The sequence below is a fragment of the Natator depressus genome, chromosome 11 (genome assembly GCF_965152275.1).
Source record: "Natator depressus isolate rNatDep1 chromosome 11, rNatDep2.hap1, whole genome shotgun sequence".
Classification (NCBI taxonomy): domain Eukaryota; kingdom Metazoa; phylum Chordata; order Testudines; family Cheloniidae; genus Natator; species Natator depressus.
In genome coordinates, this window is record NC_134244.1 from 5290994 (window position 1) to 5313724 (window position 22731).

General features: G+C 49.3%; 1 protein-coding gene across 7 annotated transcripts in view; it reads left to right on the forward strand.

Annotated features, from left to right (window-relative positions):
• The window catches only part of BIN1 (bridging integrator 1), a 151192-nt gene that overhangs the window by 124123 nt on the left and 4338 nt on the right, over positions 1–22731 (forward strand). For 2 of the 7 annotated variants that reach the window (XM_074967052.1, XM_074967053.1), the window contains 6 exons: positions 2241–2351; positions 4388–4411; positions 10852–10971; positions 17188–17322; positions 18295–18405; positions 20110–20211. In XM_074967052.1, coding sequence (XP_074823153.1) covers positions 2241–2351; positions 4388–4411; positions 10852–10971; positions 17188–17322; positions 18295–18405; positions 20110–20211 — 603 coding nt within the window. The remainder of the gene's footprint in view (positions 1–2240; positions 2352–4387; positions 4412–10851; positions 10972–17187; positions 17323–18294; positions 18406–20109; positions 20212–22731) is intronic. The other 5 variants (XM_074967055.1, XM_074967057.1, XM_074967054.1 and 2 more) reach the window with 4 other exon arrangements.

Sequence of the window (22731 nt, forward strand, 5' to 3'; positions counted from 1 at the left end):
GAGAGAGTGCTTAGTTCCGAGGAAGCAGGAGGCTGTTCCTGGGAAGGGTAGCGGCATGAAAGAAGGAGACAAAGGGAGCAGTTGGGAAGGAGTATCTGGAGGACCGTAAGGAACAAGCATGTAATCATGCAGAGCTTTGGAGGTCAACAGCTGCAGCATCTCCGCACTGTCCCCAATACAGAACTCTCCTCTGCTCCAGTTACATTCATATCTGGACAATCTAACAAGCGTTCTGTGTATGTTTACATCACAGGAGAAAGCCACGGGCCACTGAGCAATTCTTTCTCCTTTCTGCATGCCTGGGTAGCTTGTCGCATGTCTGCGTAACCGATCACTGTCTGTTACATTGTTCGTATAATGTGTGAACACCTGCATTTATCCAGGGATTCCAGCACACGGCAGTTCAGTGCGCACGACCCAGGATGGGACCTTCTGTGTCATCCAAAAAGACGTGATATCTAAGGGAGGACTCTTGTTTCTAGAACACACACCACTGGGCCACCCAGTGTCCATGAATGTTCGGTGTATTCCCCAGGGCCATTTCAATGTGCACTTGCGCCCCTTATAAGATAGTTATTGGGGGTGCATTAGGCAAAGGGCAGGAAGCCTAATCCATGGTGCATATAACTCTTGAACAGCAGGTAAGATTCCAGCCTAGCCAGAGCCTTTGATCTCTGAATACTAAGTAAAGCATGGGAGGTGGAACCTCTGTGAAGACATTGCTCTACTAGAGAATTATCTAGGAACTATTATAGAATTATCCAGTGGGATATAGAGGCTGGGTGCTGGTTAGTGTTTAACACTTTGGGTTGGGGACGTGGGTGGCTGCTGGCCACACTTCTTCGTGTGAGTGCTAATGGGTGCACCACAAGCCCATAAGACTGGGAGAGCGATAAAGAGAAGTGGAACTGGGAGTAAACTGTGTTGCGGTGGAAAGTAACAAGGGTGTGGATCTCATGTATGGCACTTTCTGTTAACTGTAGTGGTTTTGCTGCAAAATGCTAAACTTTGTGGTCCTCTTCAGCCTGGATGGGCCAATGAATTAATGTCCTAACTTGATACTGAAGATTGTCGTTGGGTAATCTGGTGTATTTAGTAAGTACTAGGAGCATTTTCACTCTTGGACTTTGCTGGAGTTGGGGCGGAACAACGGGAAAACAACCGTGGGTGGAACTGGAAATATAGTTGAAATTATAGGGCCAGCGAGCTTGGGAAAAATCCTTTGAAAGCACGAAGCTTATAGAGCAGAATTGTTTCTGTCTAGCTCTTCCTTTGAGAAGAAAGGAGATGTCTCATAATGGCCCTGCAGGAATCTAAAAATGAATGGTATTAGCTCAGGACTGAATGTTAATGACCAGTTCCCCTTACGTGACGGTTACCACGTCGGCTGCATTAAAGGCAGTTCATGAATGCCCTGATAGTGCCACCTGCTTGTGTATTAGAGATAACGGAGCTCACTCTGCTGGCTCGGAAGGTAGCAGTGACATCTCTTGAATCTGGGTGTGTCTTGGAAAATACAAAGCACGTTAGTCCTGGTGTGTGTGTTTGAGGACTGGAGAGCCCCAGTGTGAACCGCATTGGAGCTTGCACTGACAGGTGTGGAATTCGATGGCCCTCAGGAACCATGGGGGAGATGTGAACTCTCACCTATGACACATGTGACTGTGGATGGTGTTTGGAGTCTGAAGAGGGGTAACAGATCAGCAACTTTAGGGATTAGACTTGTGTCTCCATTGGAGGTACCTTCCAGGGTCACGTGCCTTTCCCTCCCCAGCTCCAAGCTCCTGAGCAGCTGGTGTAGATATGACGGGTGAGCTGAATGCAGGTAGGCCGCACAGGGAAATTAATCCTGAGCTGGAAGCACCTTGTGGCTGTTGCTGATGCAGAAAAGCCTCAAAGTACAGTTGGGAATAGATGAGAAACCTTTCCAAGCTAACCGGTGCAATGGCATTTCGGCCATATCAGACCACGCTGTCTTAGCCACAGAGCCATCCAGACAAGTAGGAAAACGGATGAGGGTTGAATTCTTGGTTTGCATGCGTTCCTTGGTGCACTGCACATGCTCACTGGCATCATGCAATCTGGGGCACGAGCACAGGCATGGAGGCATCTGTTGTAATCATGCCCACCATGTGCCTTCTGCATCTGCACCCTGAGTCCTGGATATCAACTGCCATGTACCGTCTATCTCTGGTATCTGTCTAATGCTCACACTGCTTTTCTTCCTTACTGCTGCCAAGTTTGATGCCCCTGGGCCCTTCCAGGAGGGAGCCAGCCTGTTGGATCTGGATTTTGATCCCATTAAACCAGATGCCAGCCCTGTGGGGAAGACACCCACACCTGCCACTCAGGTTTGTTACTTATCCCCATTCCCTCTTCCATGAACCGTTACTGACTGCGGAGTCAGCCTGTGCCTTCAGTGCATATTTCCATATTGACCGAGCTCTCAAGGGGTGTGCACATGCCCACGCAGATCTGTGAGCTCTCTGACGCTCGTGTGCATGAGTCGGGTGAGCGCGCGCCTGGCTTTTCACATGCAGCGATCTGATCTCCCCTGAGAATGTGGATGTTTGCGGGACACCCAGTGTGCCCGGCTCTGAGGATTTGGCCTGGGAAACTCAGTCAATGTGCATCACAAGGTTAGCATGGACCATGTCCCACATGGATTTAGTGTCGCCTTGAGTTTATTGCTGGGAAACCCAGCCATAGTGCTGGGCTCCTCCCAGCAAATGACTCGGTTTGGTTAGCGGCAGGAGCAGAGCGATTTTTAAGAATCAAAGTGTGAACAATCTGCGGTTACGTTAGACAGGATAAAACTTTGGAAGGGATATTAAAGCTCCTGCCTCTGGACAGGAGCCAGCCTCTAACTATATGGAGTTAAGAAGCACTTCCTCCATGAGCTTGTTATTGCATAATTGACTGTCACGGAGGTTTTACCTTCCTGAGACCGTCAGGTGCAGACCACTGTCTGAGACAGGATACTGGATTAGGGGGACTTCTGGTGTGATCCCCTCTGGCAATGCCTGTGTTTCTGTTGAACATTTGGCTCCCAATTAAAAGACGGGCTTAGTGATGCTGCATAGAGGGAAAGAACTGGCAAATACAGATTTGTTTCTAAAGAGGAGATCTTTTGAATATATACAAACTCTCCTGTATTTAATGCAAGATCAGCTCTGCTTCAGATCCCTACTGAATTGGGCAGAGTCTTTGAAACAGTTCCTGGGTTCCAGGTAGAGGACAATATCTGAACTTCCATTCCCGATGTGAAAGAAAAGAGCAGCGTTTCCTGATCTTGGCCTGCTTTTTTCTGCTATGGCTACAGCTGAAACCTGCACACTTATGAGTAACAAACAGGTCTGGGATATTTGCAGTGTTCCAATACTGTGATAGTGTTAATTAGGGCTGGTCTAAACAGATTTTTGTGCCATTATAACCTTGTTGTGTACGGTGGTTTTTTTTCTTCAGCCATTAATAGTTATACTGCTACAACCCTTAGACCATGTCTACACTAGGAGTGCTTTGCTGGAGTAGGAATACTGATAAAGCGCTCCTAGTGTGGACACAACTGCATTGGCGAAACTGTACTTTCACCAATATATCTTATTCCACCACGCCCCAAAAAACCAAGCAATACCAGTAAAAGTGCAGTTTTGCTGGTATAATTGTATGTACAGTTGGGATTTCTGCCAGCATAGCTTTGTCAGTCAGGGATCGCACCTAGCTGAAGTCTGTTGTGTAGAAATAGTCCTAGAACATACCTTTTACTGGTACAGCTTTTTCCCTTCCGTATGCAAATAGACTAACAAGTTTAATTAACATGTGCTTATACCAGGATAAAGTAAACAAGTGTCGTGAAAATGGTACAAGTTTTGTGTGTAGACCGGGCCTTACAGACAAGCAGCCAATGTCAGGATTATGGGAGGGATTTTCAAAAGCGCTCAGCGCTGGCCTATCTTTGCTGCTGCCGACATTGCTGGGAGTTGATCCTTGGCATCAGCAGGGGGCCGAACACAAAGCAGAGTTCTGAACCGCCCTCCCCCCCATCACTGCAGTCGTGGACATGAGCATGACCAGCCCAACGCTTCCGAAGGTTTTAAATGGAGAAAAGCATATGCCACTAGCCCTTGGATTTTCCCGGTGGCGAGATGGTGACCAGTGGCGCTGTCGGCCATTGATGTTTGAGGGCTGTGTGACCTAGAGTACGTCTACACTGCAAATTAGGGAGTAACTGTATGGCAAGTAGGTGTATTGTTAAGAAAAACGTAGAGGCAACTGCAGTGGACTGTGTACATCTGCCTGACTCTGACCAATATTTGTATTATTTCCGCCAACGGAAGCAATCAAGTATAAACCTGTTTTTGTTCTTGTTGCTCTTTGACATGCTTAGTCTTTACCTTGGGATTTATGGGAGGTAAGCATTTTATACAGCTTCCATTTTGGTAAACTCTTGCGGTCTCCCTTGGCATGTGTCGGCACAGTCTTCTTCCTCCTCCCTCTCCCTCCCTGCCATGCCAGAATTGCTCCCTGTGCCTCGAACCTGCTTTTGCCTTCTGTTCTGTAGATCGGCCTAAAAACGCAGCCCTGTGTTCTGGCACTGCTCTGGCGCTCCCGGCAGAATGCATCTGGGCCGTTAGCAGTCCTGTCTTTCCCTTGGTGTTTTGCATTGCAGTCAGCATGGCCTGAAGCTAACCCGACCACAGCCGCAGTGTCGTATTTGCTCCTTTCCTCTCCAGGCTTCCAAACCTCTCTGTCCTGTCTCTTTCATTGTGCAACCTGCATGCCTCTCAACTGCCCCTGAATTTACCTCCTTCCTGTATGCAAATTTGGGGTGTCTGGCGGGCTTTGCTGCTTGTGGTCGATCACTGTTAGCAGAAATGTTGAATCGAGAAACGCTGCCTCTTTGTTTCTGCTCAAGAAATGAATCTGTCTTCCTTTGTGTTAAAGGGCCAGACCCTCCGCTGGTGTAAAATTAAAGGAAGGAAGATGGTTGACACCAGGTGACAATCTGGCCCAAGCTTCCTATCTGGCACTGAGCAGTCTCCACGATGCATGCCCTGGGCGTGTTGAGAAGGATGCTTCCCCTATGTGTTTTTATTGGCTGTCGATGTTGATCTTTGCTTCCTCTCTTTGTGAACTATCTGTGTTTAAAAAAAGAAGAAAAAAAAGTCTGTCTCTTCACAGGGAAAGGCTTCAGGCCTTAAAAGTGGACAACCCTGGTTGCGGATGTCTGCCTACTTCGTGGCAGTGCAGCCGGTCCCTTTGAGAAGTGTTCGCTCTCATGCCCCCATCATGGTCTGGCATGAGTCCGCTGAGTGTTCCTTCCTCAGATGAACGAATGCCTGTTATTCCCCGAAGCCGTGGTTTCTTTGCTGTCTTTGGGGATCAGAGTGAAGAACTGATGTATATTTTTTCCCTTTTGTGTCCTCCCAGACAGTGGCAGGGGGGTGTCTCCAAACACTAGGCTCAGGTGGAGTTGGAAACCCTGCTTCTCCTCTGCTTATACACAAGGAAATATATTGATCCTGTGTTCTTGCTATTAAATGGAGCATAACTGGGGAGAAGCAGTTTGAATAAAGTGAAGATTGGCCCAAACTGTGGCCCCCGAACTCCTAATCTGCTTTGAGTTTGGAAAAGCTTTAGCTTTGAAATAAAATGGTTTTTTTCACTGTTGCTACCTTTGGTCTTCTGCTTCCTGTTGGAAGCAGGAAGGGCTGAAACACCACGAAAAAGACATTATTCCTGGCCTGGCTGGGAGTAGGAAGTTTAGTGTCATAGTAACACCTGGGAACCCCAATCAGGGATCAGAACCCCATTGTGCCAGGCGCTGTACACACAAGTAACAATGAGCAGTGTCCCTTGAATCAGAGAGTTCCCAGTCTCTGCAATGTACCCGCTATCTCCTATTTCCATGAGATTTCAGATTCAAGAGATCTGCGTTCCTGTCTTTGGAACAAGCACCTGGAACCAGATCCTCAAGTCTAGCTGAGCTCAGTGTGTGACCTGACAGCAGGAGTGAAAGTTGCTTTAAGCCACTTTTCTGCTCCCCTTATCCTGGGAGCCAGCTTGACCCCACCATAACTGAGAGCAACCTCAGAACTATGCTGACAGAAATGGTTGCCTAGGGACAATTGTACCAGCCAGGGATTGCCGGAACATAAGGCACCTGGCCCACATCTTTTCTTGCCTCGGCCCATCCTGATACATTTTGGGGGGGGGGGGGGGGTCCGAGGCTGTGTCTACACTATACACCGCTGGCTGCGGCACGTAGCTACACACTGCAGTGAAAGGTAGGCCATGTCCACACTGTGGTGTGTAGCTACACGCAGCAGTGAAAGGCTCTGGCGGGGGGAGGCAGCAGGGAAAAGCTCCATCAGCTCCCTGCTGCCGGCGCCTTTCAGTTTGGCAGCGGGGCACTGCTAGAAAAAAGCTGTGTAGACAGAGGAGGTACTGCTTGGGCATGTAGAGAGCCGTGTGGGGTTTATACCGTAAAGGTTCAGATGTGTGTTTACTCACCTAAGCAGTACCCCACTGTTGACACCTTTGTTAATCCCCATACTTGGGGGCGTGTGCAGGGTCTGTACTCTACACACCGCTGTAAGGAGTGCGCCGTGTAGACGTACCGTGAGAGAGGGGAGCGTAGAGCCAGGTACAGGAACTCCTCACTTAAAGTCGTCCTGGTTAATGTTGTTACATTGCTGATCAATTAGGGAACATGCTTGTTTAAAGTTGCGCAATGCTCCCTTCTAACTTCGTTTGGCAGCCGCCTGCTTTGTCCACCGCTTGCAGAAGGAGCAGCCCGTTGCAGCGAGCTGGTGGGGGTTTGGAACCAGGGTGGGTGGGCCGGCAGCCCCTCTATCAGCTCCCCTAAGTTCCCTGTGTGGCACCCGCCCAGCAGGCTATCAGTTGCCGGCAGTTCAGCTGTCCCTCCCCGCACTGCCATGTGCTGCTCCTGCCCTCTGCCTTGGAGCTGCTCCTGGGAGCCTCCCGCTTGCTGGGCAGGGGGGCTAATGTCAAGGTGTCCCCCTCCCCCCTGCTGCTACACCCGCTTACCCCTTCTCCATACAGCGCAGAATGGGGTCACAGACGGAGCAGCAGCTGCTGCTGTCTCAACTTCCTGATCAACTTAAAAAGACAATGCACTTAAGAGTGGGGTCTGTACTTAAAGGGGCAATGCGCATCTCTCTCTCCCGCTCACAGGGTGTGTCTGTCTTTGTCTGCCATGTTGTCTCCCCTCCTTCCATTCGTGCCCCCTTGTAGTGTGTGAGGCTATATTAACAACAGTGTGTTAGCCCCTGAGGGCTCAGCCAAAAGCTAGTTCATCATTTAGCACTAAGGCATTCCCTGGGAAATATCCCACCCTCTGACTTCACCACCTCAACCAAGCTTTACAATCATCATCGCTGTGTACAGTATTAATTTGTTTGTTTAAAATGTATAGAGTGTATATATGTGTGTGTGTGTGTGTGTGTGTGTGTATATATATATATATATATATATATATATATATAGTTTTTTGTCTGGTGGGGAAAAAAAATTCCCTGGAACCTAATCCCCCCTATTTACATTAATTCTTATGGGGAAATTGAATTCGCTTAACATGGTTTCGCTTAAAGTCGCATTTTCTGGAACATAACTACAATGTTAAGCGAGGAGTTACTGTACACCGGTTTGAACCAACCAGGCTTCCATAACTTTCCCCTTAAGGCAGGTGCCTGGTTTTTCTGCTGTAGCGTTGAATCCTATGGCAAGTAACCAGCTTTGTAGAACCTTGCAGTCACATTGGAGCGGGTTGTAACAAGAGACCTGGCTCAGTTCTGCTGCTCCAGAGAGCAGTCTGGAGGCGCGATGGAGGGTGTGTGAAGATGCTGATGGATTAAAACAAAGCAGAAAACCCATTCAGTAAGCAAAGCTTCCAAACCTGGGGAAAGCAAAGGCACTTCCCCCATCTCTCTGTGACTCTACATGACTGCATTGTCCCTCTGCTGCTATGCTGAAAGTTCCTAAAATAGAGACGTAGGCAGGTGACATCCAAATGCCTTTTGCTGAAAGCCAAGAGACTAACTGGATTCCATCCCTGGCTCATTAAACACAGTTTCTGCAAATTAGCTGACTGAGAAATCTATTGCTCACCATGGGTTTCTTTTCACCTGTCCAAACAAAGACACACTTGGCCAAATGGATGATGGTTGCTGTCAGTCCCTGTTACAAGCCCATTGAATTCAAATAATAAGCAACCTGGGAGTGAATCTAATTAAACAGGAGCAACCGGTGTAGCATTCCCTGTGTTTGTGTTTAAGACAGAGTTGCTGTGGGAAGCACCTACATGGTGGTTTTAGCTCAGGTATTCAGAATATCCATGGCATTGTAAGGCCAGGGATGGAGCAAGTAGGAAACATTAGGAAGGAACTGATGGGATAAAGAGTGTATGTTAAATTAGACCAGTAGGGTGGCTGGCGGTAAGTAATGACTGTTGGACCAAGGTATTTATTTTTCCATTACTCCTGCTGTTATTAGCAAAACACTTACAGGATCTTGTAGGTTTCAGACTGGAAGCTGATTGGGCTTGGAGTTAAGAAAAATGGTAGTGGTTGCACTGGGGGAAAGCTGTGTATATACCAGCTTGTCTCATGGATAAATCCAAGTGCGTCAGAAGGGTTACTTGGCCAGTCCGTTGGCTTGAGTGGTGTCTAGGAGACCCAAGGCATGAGAGCAACAGAGAACGGGTTTGACCCAGACGTGATGGGGAAAGAACATGCTGGACGTGTTGCTCTTGAGGTGAGATCTGCTGGCGAAGGTGTGCGCTTTCTTGGAGGATTCTGTTTCCCTCCCCTCAGGAGGACTCGCCAGTCGAAGGGAGGGATGTGAGGAAAATACAGGTATAAACTTGCCCATGAGTGGAGGACACAGTTGGGGCTCAGGTCTAAGGCCAGACCTTGTTACGGGGGACCCTTGCCTTGTGCTTTTACTGAGTGTTTTGAAATTTGATGGATTTATTAATTGGTTAAAATCAGTAGTGATAACAATGTAGAAGGTCTATCCCTTCCTGGCAGGCTCTCTGAGCCTCTCTTGAAGAGGTTGATGTTGCTTACTGTTTGTAACAGTGCTGTGCTCATGACCCACACACCCAGCCTACTTTGCAGCTATCTAGTTTACGCGAAGCACAACAGGGCCTCATTTCCCCCTGAAGTTCTAGTGAGCAAGGCAGGATGGCGTGGGAGAGGCTAGCCAGGAAGGTTGGGTGAACAAGCCTGTTGGCGCAGAGTTCAAATCTTGTGTCCAGTTAGAATCATAGAATATCAGGGTTGGAAGGGATCTGAGGAGGTCATCTAGTCCAAGCCCCTGCTCAAAGCAGGACCAATCCCCAACTAAATCTTCCCAGCCAGGGCTTTGTCAAGCCGGACCTTAAAAACTCCTAAGGAAGGAGAGGGAGTTAATCTTCACTGAGTTGGTTCTTGTTCATTCCAGAGCCACTAAGTTTACAGAAGTGGCAGTTTCTGCTCCTGGGGTGACCAGATGTCCTGATTTTAGCGTCTTTCTTATATAGGCTCCTATTACCCACCCCCACCCCCTGCTGTCTGGTCACCCTATCTGCTCCAGAAAGGCCTGTTGCTGGAATAGCAGAAGGTGGTCTCATTCCCAGAACTGTGAAAGGCCCCCGGATTGGAATAGAGGGGTGGGAGCGGGGGCAGAGGGTTAGGCCTGAAGTGCATTGGCAAAGTTGAGGAAAGGGAAAAACACGTCCGTTACCAGTCTTTAGTCCCTCCTGGAAGTCCACCATTTCTGTGGGCACTGAATTCACACTTCCCAATTAAGGAAACCCTCCTAGAATATGTCCTTGGGAGAAGGTTCATTATAATAGACACCCTCCTTGTCTATCGATCCCAGTGAGAAAACCTGTTTTTTCTTTGCTTATCTGGGCTAATTTTGTTTCCCACATTTACTACAGTGTAACCCCCCCCCAATTGCTTTCCTGTCTATTCTGCTATCAGCTGTCTCTCCCAAAGGCTAATGCCCCAACTGCATCAAACTGCATGGAGCTAGTCTGTTCAACCAAACCATCGCTGGGTATGCTTGGCCTTCTGAGCAATATTGATGGTTGCTTGGGAGTGGCGTGTTAGATTCACTGCTAGCTGTGTTGATCCTCAGAGAGTGTCCAATCACCAGGCACTTTCCCCTCCACAACACCGTGCTGAGTTTCTTTTAATTAAAGTGATTAATCTTCCTAAGCGGCCGCTGCTGTAAACAAATGATGAAAAGCCACTCAGCTTCCTTCTCCATAATAGCTATAATAAATGATCCCATGCATATAACCTTGCTAGGCTAAAACGCATTGTTCACACGGTTTTCTTGGCTGTCCTGTAAATTGAAACCTTACTCCCTTTGAAGGGACAGCGAGTCACACACTTCTCTGTAGTACAGTCGCTTGGGTTAGGAGACACAAGAGAACAATTACTAAGCTGGCCAAATATATGTGTGTGTGTGTGTGTGTGGGGGGGGTGTTCTAAGGGCTGGATTCTGTTCCCAGTTATACTGGGGTAAATCCAGAGTTGCTCTGTTGTCATTGTCCAAGACCACTGGAGTTACTCTGGATTTGCACCACTGTCATTGAGAAGATGCAGCAAGCCACTGAAAAATAATGAGATTTGCTGGTGGAGTTGCAGCTCTGTTTTCATAATATGTTCAAGTTTTTGTAATTCATCTGAATTGCAAATAGCTGCCCAGCGGATCTGTACCTCTCTTAATGTCTCATTTTCTGCTGTTTCCCCCTTACTCACCATGCACTTCTCCTTTTTATCCACCGCCATCTTCCTCCTCTTCTCTCTGTCTCTCTTCCCCAATCCCAACCGCCAGCCTGAAAAGACTTCCTCGAGCAGCATGCAGTCCGTGGATCCGGGTCTTGCTGACAACCCTAGTGATAGCACATTTGCTGTGGACTGGCCCAGCCAGTCCGCAGAGACCCAGCCAACCCAAGTAAGTGGAATCCACGCCCAAGTCTATCCAAAATGTAGTGCTCATATGATGAGTATGGAGGGTGGGTGGGAGTGGTTCTAACATCTGCAGGCTGGCAGCTGTGTTCTAGGACATGGAGAACAGGAGGGCTGGGTTCTGGTTATTACTGTGGTAGCACCTAGGAGCCCTAGTCACGGACCAGGTCCCCATGATGCTAGGTGCTGCACAAACACAGAACAAGACAATCTCTGCCCCAATGAGCTTACAGTCTGAATACCTGTGTTATACTAGCTGTAAGAGATTCTAATGACAGCGCCCCATGCTTAAACCCTGTTCATGGAGACCACTCTCCTGTTATAGCCTCGCTACTCTTACTTTGCAAAGAACAAGTGCTCCCTGACTTTGGGAGATAACATTTGGGGAGGTTGAGGCACTAGGTCTGCTCCTCCTTTAAGCTGTACCAGTGGGGGTCAAATGGGAATGGGAGGTGACAGTAGACGGCGTAGAAGCATTCATGCATGAACCTGCCATTTTGGAGGGCCTACATTAGAGCGCTGGACAAAGCGGCCCCTAGTTTAAGTTCAAGAGGAGCAGGTAGGGGGTCCTGAGTTCTCAGCCAGGCTCTGCTAGTGATTCGTTCTGTGATCTTCAGCTGATCATTTGGCCTGTCCGCATGTCAGTCTCACCATCTGTAAAATAGGAATAATACTTACGCAGAGCACAGAGATTCAGGAGAGGACACAGCCCCACAGCGCACCACCATGGGGCAGCAGGGCACACAGCCTGTCCCTTAATGACTGGACAGTGCTTTGAGGAGATCATTGTGAAGTATCAGTGTCCTCAGCTCTATGGAAGGGGAAACAAGAATGGTTATCCAGTCAGAAGCATCTGTCCTAACAGACTGGTGCAGATTAAAATGGGAGGAAATTCGGGTCTCATTTGCATGCACAGCAGAGTTCAGAGCTGTAAGTTCTAGGCCTTCCCCGCCAGTACAGGAATAAATCCCAGATGTTCATATAACACAGTAGACCTTACCTCCCAGCAACTTCCTGCACCAAGAGCTTTCCAATTGGATGGGCATTCCTGGAGCAGTAATCTGCCTCATCAGACTGATACCCACTGGGAGGTATTTACACAAGGACAACTTTTGCCAAGGTTCTGACCTCGGAAGGGGCCCCAGATGGGTGGGCCCCTCTGCCTGAAGCCCCATTGACTTCACTGGGACTTAGAATGGCTGCAGGGTTCTGTCTACACAGAGCTCATTGCAGAACCTGTACCGAAGAGAATTTACGCCATTCAAAATTCTGGAGTAGTTCTATAATTGGCTTTGGAAAACCCCTGCATTATATAGTACATCTAATATACTTATATATGTAGAGAACATAGAGTGTGTGAGTAGGTAATTACCCTTATGTGCATTAGTGTATGTATGTACTTTATCATATATTCATATACACATACTGTGCGTATATACATATATTTGTGAGTATATATTGTAACATGCATACGTATACACAGATAGACACACAAAATATCTCCTCTGTTGTAGAGCTGTGTATAACCGATAGTAAATATCTACGGAAGATACTAAAACTAATCACTTCAGTTTTCCTGGTAACCATTTTGGTCCTAGCTCTGAGGACCCTTTTTGCATGTTCCTCTCTTGTGGAATTCAACAGTCCTTTAAAATCCAGGGCAGTTTCTTTTATGACGACGTCTGACCCTTAAGAAAACCACCGCTGTGCACTGGGGATCATGTCTTGTTGGCTCACTGGGTTCTTGTGACCCCGCTCTGGTGTCATGGATTGTGTGGATCAGCTGCCTGGCAGTTGCTTGCTGGTAACTGTCCTTAAGGGATAGATGGTCTGGAGGTTTCTAGATTAGCTGGACCCAGCTGTAGTCTTGAGGCAATTTAGGGCATGCGTTCTTGTCGTGTTTCAAAATGGCATCTACTTTGTACCAATTCACAGCCCCCAAATCTCTCTGAACAGTCACGCCTGGGAGGCAGCGTCTAGGCAGGGAGAAGTTGGTGAATATTTCTCTCTAGGCATATTACATATTGGAGCTTGTCCCTCCATCCCCTTCAGGAAGCACAGAGCCTTATAACAAGAATATTGCTAACAAAACCCAAATCCATGACCTTGCAAGGCAGCAGAAGTCATGTTTGTGCTAGAATGATCACATGGGTCTGCATTTCTTCTCACGTCAATGCTAGTGGGATCAAATCCTCAGATGGGGTAAATCATTATAAGGGAGAGGAGAATCAGGCCCACTGGGCCTATCTATATGAGTAAGTGTTGCAGGATTGGGCCCTCCAATTTCTAGGGAGATGGGCTGGTCGTTTTCGGCCCAGATGTGTGCGTGACTGAGTATTTCATGAAGATACATTTGATGCTATGAAGCATTTGGTCGTCCTCTATGCAATGTGCATGTGGGATGGAGAATTCAGTGGTGCATTCTATATCGGAGGCTTAGAAATGTAGGGCTGGAAGGTCCTTCAAGAGGTCATCTAGTCCATCCATCCTCCCCACTCCCTGCTCCCCAATAAGGAGGCAGGATCAAGTATACCTACACCGTCCCTGACAGGTGTTTGTCCAACCTGTTCTTAAACCCCTCCAATGACAGGGATTCCGCAACCTCCTTAGGTAACCTGTCCCCTTAATTAACCCGCAGCAAGGGAGATTTAGGGTAGGTATTAGGAAAAACTGTCTAAGTGTAAGGATAGTTAAACCAATTACTACTTCTCTATCTGACTACCTCATCCCCACCTGCCATTTCAGGGTTACACAAAAATTAAATATTCCAAGTAATATTGATCCCTAGAAATTGTCTGTTAGGAACTTTCCTAAGGGCAAAAATCCCCTATCAGAATTAAAATCAAGCCAAGCATTTGCAGATGACTCCTATTTATTGGACGGGCTGAAAACCAAATAGGAATCCGGGTCATATCACTGACAATTTTTTTTCATTCCTACTCTGTCTGGCAAGTTAACAGGATTCCCATTTCTGCATCTTGTACTAGATGGGCCAAATCCTCAGCTGGTGGAAATCAACATAGCTCCATGGAAGCTGATGTGATGACATTGATTTACATGAGCTGAGCATCTGGCTCATACTCCTCAATCCAAGCCCTAGAATCATAGAACCATAAGGTTAGAAGGGACCACAAGGGTCATCTAGTCTAACTCTCCGTCTTTCTTATGGCAGCATTTCAAGTATTTGAAGACCATAATCATGTTCCCCCCCCCCCTTAATCTTCTCTTTTCCAAACTAAACATACCCAGTTCCTTCAGCCTTTGCTCCTATGGCTTGCATTCTATCCCTGTGATCTTGTTTGTTGCTCGCCTCTGGATCCTTTCCAGTTTCTCCACATCCTTTCTATACATTGGACACAGTACTCCAGCTGTGGCCTAACCAGTGCTGAGTAGAATGGTTCTATCACCTCCCGTGACTTGCGTGCCATGCCTCTGTTAATGCAACCTAAAATTGCATTTGCCTTTTTTTCCCCCCCTGCAACAGCATCGCATTGCTGACTCATGTTGAGGTTGTGATCCACCACAACTCCCAGATCCTTCTCAGCACTGCTGCTGCCCAGCCAGATATCCCCTGTTCTGTATTTGTGCATTTGGGTTTTCTTCCCAAAGTGTAGCGCCTGACATTGGACTTTGTTGAATTTCATTTTATTGTCTATAGCCCAGTTGTCCAATGTATCAAGAGCCCTTTGAATTTTAGCTCTGTCATCCAACGTGTTTGCAAGCCCACCTCGCTTTGTGTCATCTGCAGATATGATCAGTATGCTCCCTACGCCTTCATCCAGGTCATTAATATCGACGTTAATCAATACCAGACCCAGAACAGATCCCTGTGGTACCTCACTTGAGACTTCCTGCCAATCTGACATAATTCCATTCATAGTTAATCTTTGTTTACGGTTGTTTAACAAATTGTGTGTCCACTTAATGGTAGTTCCAACAGGCCTACATTTCTCCAGCTTATTTATCAGAATGTCACGTGGGACGGTGTCAAAAGCCTTGTTGAAGTCCAGGTATATTATGTCCACCATATTCCCCCATCTGCAAACCAGTTACCCCGTCAAAGAAGGAAATCAGGCTGGTTGGCATGATTTGGTCTGGTAAATCCATGCTGGCTGCTACTGATTTCCCCCCCCCCCCTTTGTCCTCCAGGTATTTGCAATTGAATGTTTTATACATTGCTCTATAGCTTCCCAGGTATCGAAGCCAGGCTGACTGGTGTATAGTTTCTCAGCTCTTCCTTTTTCCCCTTTTAAAAAGATGGGCACTATGTTAGCCCTTCTCCAGTCTTCCAGGACCTCTTCTGTCATCCATAAGTTTGCAAATATTATTGCCAGTGGCTCTGAGATTTCTTCAGCTAATTCCTTCAGCACTGTGGGGTGAATAGCATCAGGTCCTGCTGATCTGAATTCATTCAGATTGGTCAGAAGATCTATGACGTGTTCTTTACTTATTCCAAACTGCATCCATTCCCCTTTATTGTCGATGGTAAGTTCGCTAGTCATCTGGTCACATGTTGTTTTGTTGCGAGAAGACTGAAGCAAAGTAGGCATTGAGCAGCTCTGCCTTCCTATCCTCTTCCGTTACCAGCTCACCTCCAGCCCCCTTTGACTCCTTTTCTTCCTAATTTGTCTTTCCATGGGATCTTGCCTGCTATTTGAGTCATTTGAGATCCATTTTTCTGAAATCCTTTGTCCTTGTTTTGCTGTTCTCATGTCGTCCTTTCCTTAGGAACTTGAATTCTATCAGAGCATGGTCACTTTCTCCCAAGTTCCCAACCACCTTCACGTTCATAACTAATTCATCCCTGTTGGTCAAAACCAGATCCAAAATGGACGACCCCCTAATTGTTTCTTCAACTTTCTAAATCAGAAAGTTGTCCTCTGCACAGAACTTGCGGGACAATATTATGTTTTGCTGCATTAGTCTTCCAACAGATATCAGGGAAGTTAAAAGCCCCCATTAATACTAGCTCAGGTGTGTTAGCTAATCTTGTTAATTGCTTACAGAATGACTCCTCCACTTCTCCTCTTCCTGATTTGGTGGTCTATAATAGAATCATACCATAACACTGGTACTGATCTTTTCCCTTTTTTAGCATCACCCAGAGACTCTCAGTAGGTCTGTTGCTCAGAGGTCAACGGAGAAGTGAGCAAGTGGATACATTCTTGACATACAGTGCAACAGCTTCTCTTCTCTCCCCCCCCCGTACCTATCCCTCTGGAACAAGCTATATCTCTTAATGCTAGTACTGCAATCATGGTAGTTATCCCACCGGCTTTCTGTAATGCCAGTTAAGTTGTCATTTTCTTCATACACCATGACTTCAGTTCATCCTGCTTCTTCCCCAAACTCCCTGCATTCGTGTACAGGCCTGGAAGGTATTTTGCAGACTGTCCTCTTGCTTTTTAATGCGGTTCTGATTTCTAGGCCCTTCTCCAGAAATTTGCCCCTTTCCCTTGTCTTCATTACTTGAGCCTACGTGTGCATTGGCTGGATTTTTGTCACCATCGCCTGTAAGATCTAGTTTACAGCTCTCCTTATCAGGTTAGCCAGACAATGTCCAGAGATGCTCTTCCCAGTATTTGCTAGAGGGAGCCCATCCCAGCACAGTAATTCTCCTTCCCGGAACATCAGCTGGTTGTCAAAAAAGCCAAAGCCCTCTCGCCGATACAATGCATTTACTTCCACGATTCAGTTATAATTCCATACAGATCTGTACCTGTTTTATATAGAGAGTGGGTCAGAGTTTGCTCCTGGTTACACCTGGGGTAGCCCCAGTGACTACAATGGAACTCCTTTACTGGAGTAACTGAGAACAGTAACTGTCCCAGCAAATGAAAGTGTCAGGTCAGCTGGGTGTACCTGCCCGTGGTTGTCTCCTTTCCTTTGGCTGCATGCAGTCAAATAGTTCATTCTGTACTCAAGTAAAAACCCATTAATTTTGCTTGGAGCTTTGCCTGAGACTGGATGGAGTGGGAACTACAGGCTAGCTAGACTATGGAGAGTCAGGAAAACATCTGAGCAAGAATCATTTTCCTAATTGCCAGGAGATGGCAGCAGTGGACAGCATAGATCTCCTTGATCTGTGATATCTGCCTGGAGAGTGTAGTCTTTAAATTGAGTTCTTTTCCATGCGCGCACACACACACTCTCTCTCTCTTAATGAGTGTAACTCTCTCTCTGGATGCCTCTGTTGTTGCAGCCAGCAGAAACCGCTCCTGCCAGTGCCGAGCCGGCTGGGACGGAAGCACCTCCTGCTAGCGCTGAAGCAGCTGGGACAGAAGCCGCAGCTGGAGCTGAAGCACCTAAAATGGAAACTGACTCAGGATCTGCTCCTGTAAGAATGTAGGGAAGGTGGGGGTCCCGTCCTTCCCACCCCGCTCTTGATTTGCAGGGGCAGCTATGATGGAAAGAGGGCTGTGAAACGGACCGGGCCTCCTTTCTAGAAATGATTGGACATGGAAGTTGCTCGTGCGGCTGGCCTGCTCATGTTGTGTCCCTGTTCACAGGCCAGACATGCACTGGATTTGTCTTGCATGCTCAGGCCAAGGCCTTCGGGAGCAGATGAGGAACCTTCCTTCTCCCTCAGCCCCCTAACTCTCCCATGCCCCAAAAGCCAAGCCAGTAGGAGTTGTGATAAGCTGGTTTGGGGCGGGGACTGCTGTCCCCTACCTACCTTTTTTGCTTCACAGCCACTGACCTCCATTTTCACACCGCCCCCCCCCCCCCAATCCCCTAACCTCTAACTCTTGCTCTGACCTCCAGCAAGTTGCTTCACCTCACTGCCTCCATTTCCCAGTCTGTAAGAAGGGCATCATGCCACTGGCCTGCTCCACAGGAGTACTGCAAGGAGTGAGGAAACAAATGTCCCAGCAGCGTGGCACCACTGCGTGTGTATTTCACTGTTGTGAATGTGATGGGGCTCCCTAAATGTTCAATATCACAGGGCAGGTACGACATTCTCCGGAGAATGCAAAAACATCCATATTGTCCCCCCAAAAAATAGTCAAACCACCTTCATCGCCCAGCCTAAGGTCACAGATAATACAGTTCCTTACAAGCCCGGTTCCCTCAATAGTTATCTGCCACCTTCTCTGCTTTCCCGTTCACTCCAGGCAGGGCTATAAGCTGACATGGCCGAGTGTGCTTGGAAACCCCACTGGCAATCAAGGCGTTTGGGATCTGGGGCAGGTTGTGGCTGAATTTAGGGGGTCCCTGCGGCGGGGGAGTGGTTCGGACACACCTTTCTCAGTGCTGCTTTGTTCCCTTTCTCCCCTTCTCTTCCCCGTCTGCCCCCCACCCCCCCCAGAGTTCCCTGCCTGCTGTCGTCGTGGAGACGTTCCCAGCCACTGTCAATGGCACCGAGGAGGGCAGCGCCCCCTCCGAAAGGGCCGACATGCCCCCGGGCTTCCTGTTTAAGGTAAGCACGGGTGGGGCGGGGGCTGATCTCTCCCTGCGACCCTTGTGCAGGAGGTGTTACACTCAGTGCTGCAACACCAGTGGCTATGGGGCTGCCGGGGACAGTGGAAAGCCCCATATGATGGTGGGTTCCCTTAGACACCGCGCCAGGTTCACTGCAGCCAGTGCAGGGGGCAGGCTCTTTGGCCCCTCCAGGCTTTTGTTCTGCAGGGGGCAGGTTGGAGTCATGTCCGCCTCTCCCCATCCCAGGGGTAGGGGACGGGGAAAGCTCTAATCCCTGCAGGCGGAGCCTGATGGAGCTCTGCGGGTGGGAGAGACGTTGCAGCAGTGGTCTGGCTACGCCAATTGATCCTCCTGACTGGGTGCCAGTTGCCAGCTGGAGAGGCGTGACAGGGCACTGTTAAAGGCAGAACTCAGGCAGATAAACCACAGTCAGGCCTGAAAATTCAGAGCTGCGTTTCCAACACCCCAGATTTCTTGGGTCAGTCAGATCTGCGGGCTTGGGGATCGTCCCATAAAGAGGCGTGAGAAGAGTGAGCAGGGAAATAAGGCCCCAGATCGCAGCTGCTCCCGAGTTTGAGGGTTCTGGGATCTGGTTCAGCCCCAAACTGCAGTCCACCCAGCCCAGCTCGAGTCAAAGCTGTCAGAGCCCCAAACTGTGGGGTGACTTCTGACCTGCAGGCACTTTCTGTGCCCTAGGCTAAGGCGGGTGTCAAACTCACAGCCTCCCTTTTTAAGGGGGATCTATGCCCTTTGGAGGTAAGAATAGGGTGACTGTATTTCCCAAGGGAAAATGGGACACTGTGTGTGGGGCTGGCCCAAGGCCTCCCCACACCCCATGGGGCTGGCCCCAGCTGCTCGCCCAAGGCACTCCCCCCAGCTGTCACTGGTCACTTGAATCCTGCTGGCCCTGCACTGGAGGCTGTCACTACTCACTTGTCACTCGAACCCTGCTGGGCTTCCCACACTAGGCTGTCACTGGAACCCTGCCCTGCCGCCCCCGCCACTGGTTGCTGGAACCCCACCGGCCCCCCATGCACTGGAACGCTTCCCCCCCGCCCCATGGGGCTGGCGTCTCCACTTCCCCCCCCACACACACGTTCCTCCCCACTGCACTCCACTTTTTTGACAAAAGTGGTCATTTTATCCCATGTACTCTTGCCAACTTGATCAGTTGGCAAGAACAAGCAGGACACATGCCCTCTTTCACCAAGAAAGTCGGGACGTCGGGGACAGGGCTTAAAGGGACCGTCCTGGCCAAAATGGGACGTACGGTCACCCTAGGTAAGAACAGCTGTTGTGGACGCCAGTGCCCTGACTCCCTGGGCCCAATCACTCGTTCGCCTTAAACAGCAAACTCAGCCTGGGTCTAGAAGCAGAAGCCGGTCTACAGCAGAGCAGCTGGGTCTGAGCAATTCATTTCCGGGGGAGGCAGAGTGACTGACTGCCTGTAAGTGATAGAGGTGGGAGGGACAAAGGCCCAGATCCTCAGTTTCTCTAATGGACGTAGTGCCTAACTCCCTTTGAAATCAATGTGGGTTGGGCACCTCAATTACTTTGAGGATCTGGGCTGAAATGGCTTGGATAAAACTGGCCCGAAGAAACGGGAATCACAAAGATCTGAAAATCCTGCACAAGGTTCCGCCTGCCTCGTCCCGCCTTGGAGAGCTGGGTGGGTGCTCATCCGAGTCCTCGTCTCTCGTAGGTTCAGGCCATGCATGACTATGCGGCCACGGACAGTGACGAGCTGCCGCTGAAGGCTGGGGACGTGGTGCTGGTGATTCCGTTCGACAACCCAGATGAGCAGGTGAGGGGGAGGGAGAAGGCGGGGTGGGGACGGGACTGATCGCTTCTCCTCCCCTTACTGGCTGGGGTCTGTTGCTTGCAGCTGGCTGGAGAGCTGGCCTGTCCAGGAACTAAGGTGGGTTTTGTCCAAGAGAGAGGGTCCTGCAGAGACATCCGCCTGGCTAAAGGTGTGGAAAGTGTGGGAGGGGTTTTACAAAAAATATCCCTCTCCTCTTTCCTGTAACTACCTAGGGCTTCCTCCTGCCAGCAGAGCAGCCGGTCAGGCCTCAGGTTGGCACCTGTCAGTGCTGCTCCTTGGTCAGCCAGCAGGGGTCATTACTTGGCTAATGCAAGGATGACCTTCATCTTCTTCCTGCTCCCAATCCTGATGAGCATCCCCAGCTTCTAGCATGCTGAGAATCGCAGGCCGCAAACCCGGGTATATGGATCTTCTGCTTACAGGGAATCATGTAGCTAGCACGCTAAATGGACCAGGGTGGTCATGGGGGGAGGGATGGGCCAGCCACCAGAGTATGAACCGAGGAGCCCGGACGGTATGGCGCCCAGGGCTACGCCGCTAAGTTTAATGCACAAACTCCATCAAAGCGAGCGTGTGTACGTGGTATCACGCCTCCCAGCTACAGTGTAGGTACACCTGAAGGGTGAAATCCTACCTGGGATGGGAATCCCTTCCAGCTACAGTGTAGACGTACCCTAGGAAGGCAACACGCTGTGGATCAGGTCCGAGATGTCAGTGTAGCTGAGCCAGTTTACGCTCTCAGGGACGTTTTGGTATTGCTGTAATGTCATTGCCCAGCAGACGGCAGTATAGTCTAAGGACTAGAACAAAACAGTCATCCTTCGGCTGTAGAATCCAAGCCATAGATTCTAAATCCAGATGGGACCCTTGTGACTCTCCCAGACTGACTCTCCCAGGGAGAAGTTTAGACTCTCCCAGATACAAGCCCGAGGTGAATGAGCTGGGACTGACTTTGTTTATTACGAGCCCTCTGTAAAAGCGTTGAGGAAATCCTCCGGGCCGTGCTGAGATTCAGGACTTCCAGTTTAGTGATGCTGCAGCTCTATTAACAGCAGAGGTGGGCAGGTGCTAAAAAAAACACAGATCTAACCTTCCTGCCCCCCAGGTAGGAGAATTCCCTGCTCTTTAGAGCAAAGCCCTGGGGCTGGATTTCCCCCATGGAGGTCTGGATTCAGCCAGGGATAAAGCCGGCCCTTTGAATACCCTTTTTAATGGCAGGCAGGCAGCGTGGTGCAGTGGGTCAGCAGGGCACAAACTGGAAGGTAGAAGAGGGGGGTTCTAGTCCCAGTTCTGCCATTAGCTTGCTGTGTTATCTTGCTGTGTTACCACCGGGAAAATGGGCAGAACGCTGCATATGCCCCTGTCTGTAAAGCACTTGGAGATGTACAGCTGCTCCCTGCAGTGTGAGAGTGTCTTGGGAGGAGCTGAATGGGGAGAAACTAGCATTTCTGCTGGCTATGGTATCCTCTTCTGGCTGGGACTTACCTGCCTAGGGATTGTCCCCTCTAGCAGCTTCCAGAATAAAAAACCCTGATCCTATGGAGAGCTATCGGGAGATTCCCTTCTAGCTTCGGTGGCAGGAGAGGGCGCTTATGGAGCAGAGTTTGTCTACACCCTATACATGCGCTTGAGCTGGATGCAGCTCTGAGCGCCACGGTGCCGCGATCATCCAAGCTGCCGCCAGCTGTCCTCTGAGGGTTGCAGCCTACTAACAATAGCTCCCAGAGCATCCTCTGCTCCAGCTTGTCTCTGGCAAGGCCCGGACCCATAAGACATGCCTATCAAAGAGCACGCATGGTGCATATGAGAGGAGAGCGCTTGGAAAACCAGGCAATTAGTGTATTTAATTGTGTATAACCATCTGCAGTGCTCAAATCCAGCAGCTCAGGTGTCAGTCCCTGAGTGCAGCAAACTGGGAGCAAATGCCATGTCTGCAGCGCCTAGACCGAGGGACCCTACCCTGTGTAATTGGCTGCAGTAGAGAGGTGGGAGACGTGCAGCTTGTACCTCTGTGCATCACAGATGCAGACCAGCGGCCGGATGGTACGTAGTGCTTGCCTCACTGGGCATTGCAGTAAGGACCCCCGGGCTTGCTGCCTCCCACCCAGCCATTTGTCTGCCTAAGTTATGGCACATTGAAGCAATAAAATCGATCACAGACCCTCCAACCTTCAGTCCACGGCTCCGCCGAATCGTACACGGCACAAACCCACGTGCCCAGTTTCTGTGACGCCTGCGAGGCCAAGACTTGTTAGGAAGCTGCCCGGGGTAAATCAGCCTGCAGCATCGGCACTGCCAGCAGGGGGCTGCCAGCCTGAGGACGCTGGGCTTTTTATTCCAGCAGTGGCTGCAATATAAAACATTCAGAGAGCAGGACAAGAAAGCAAAAGGGTAAAAACCCTAAGGAGAAGCCGCATGTGCCCTGCTTCTGGATACCAGGCTGTGCAGTGGATGGGGTGGGGGGTTGCTTTCGGGGCAGCTCTCTTGTGTGGATTTTTTTAT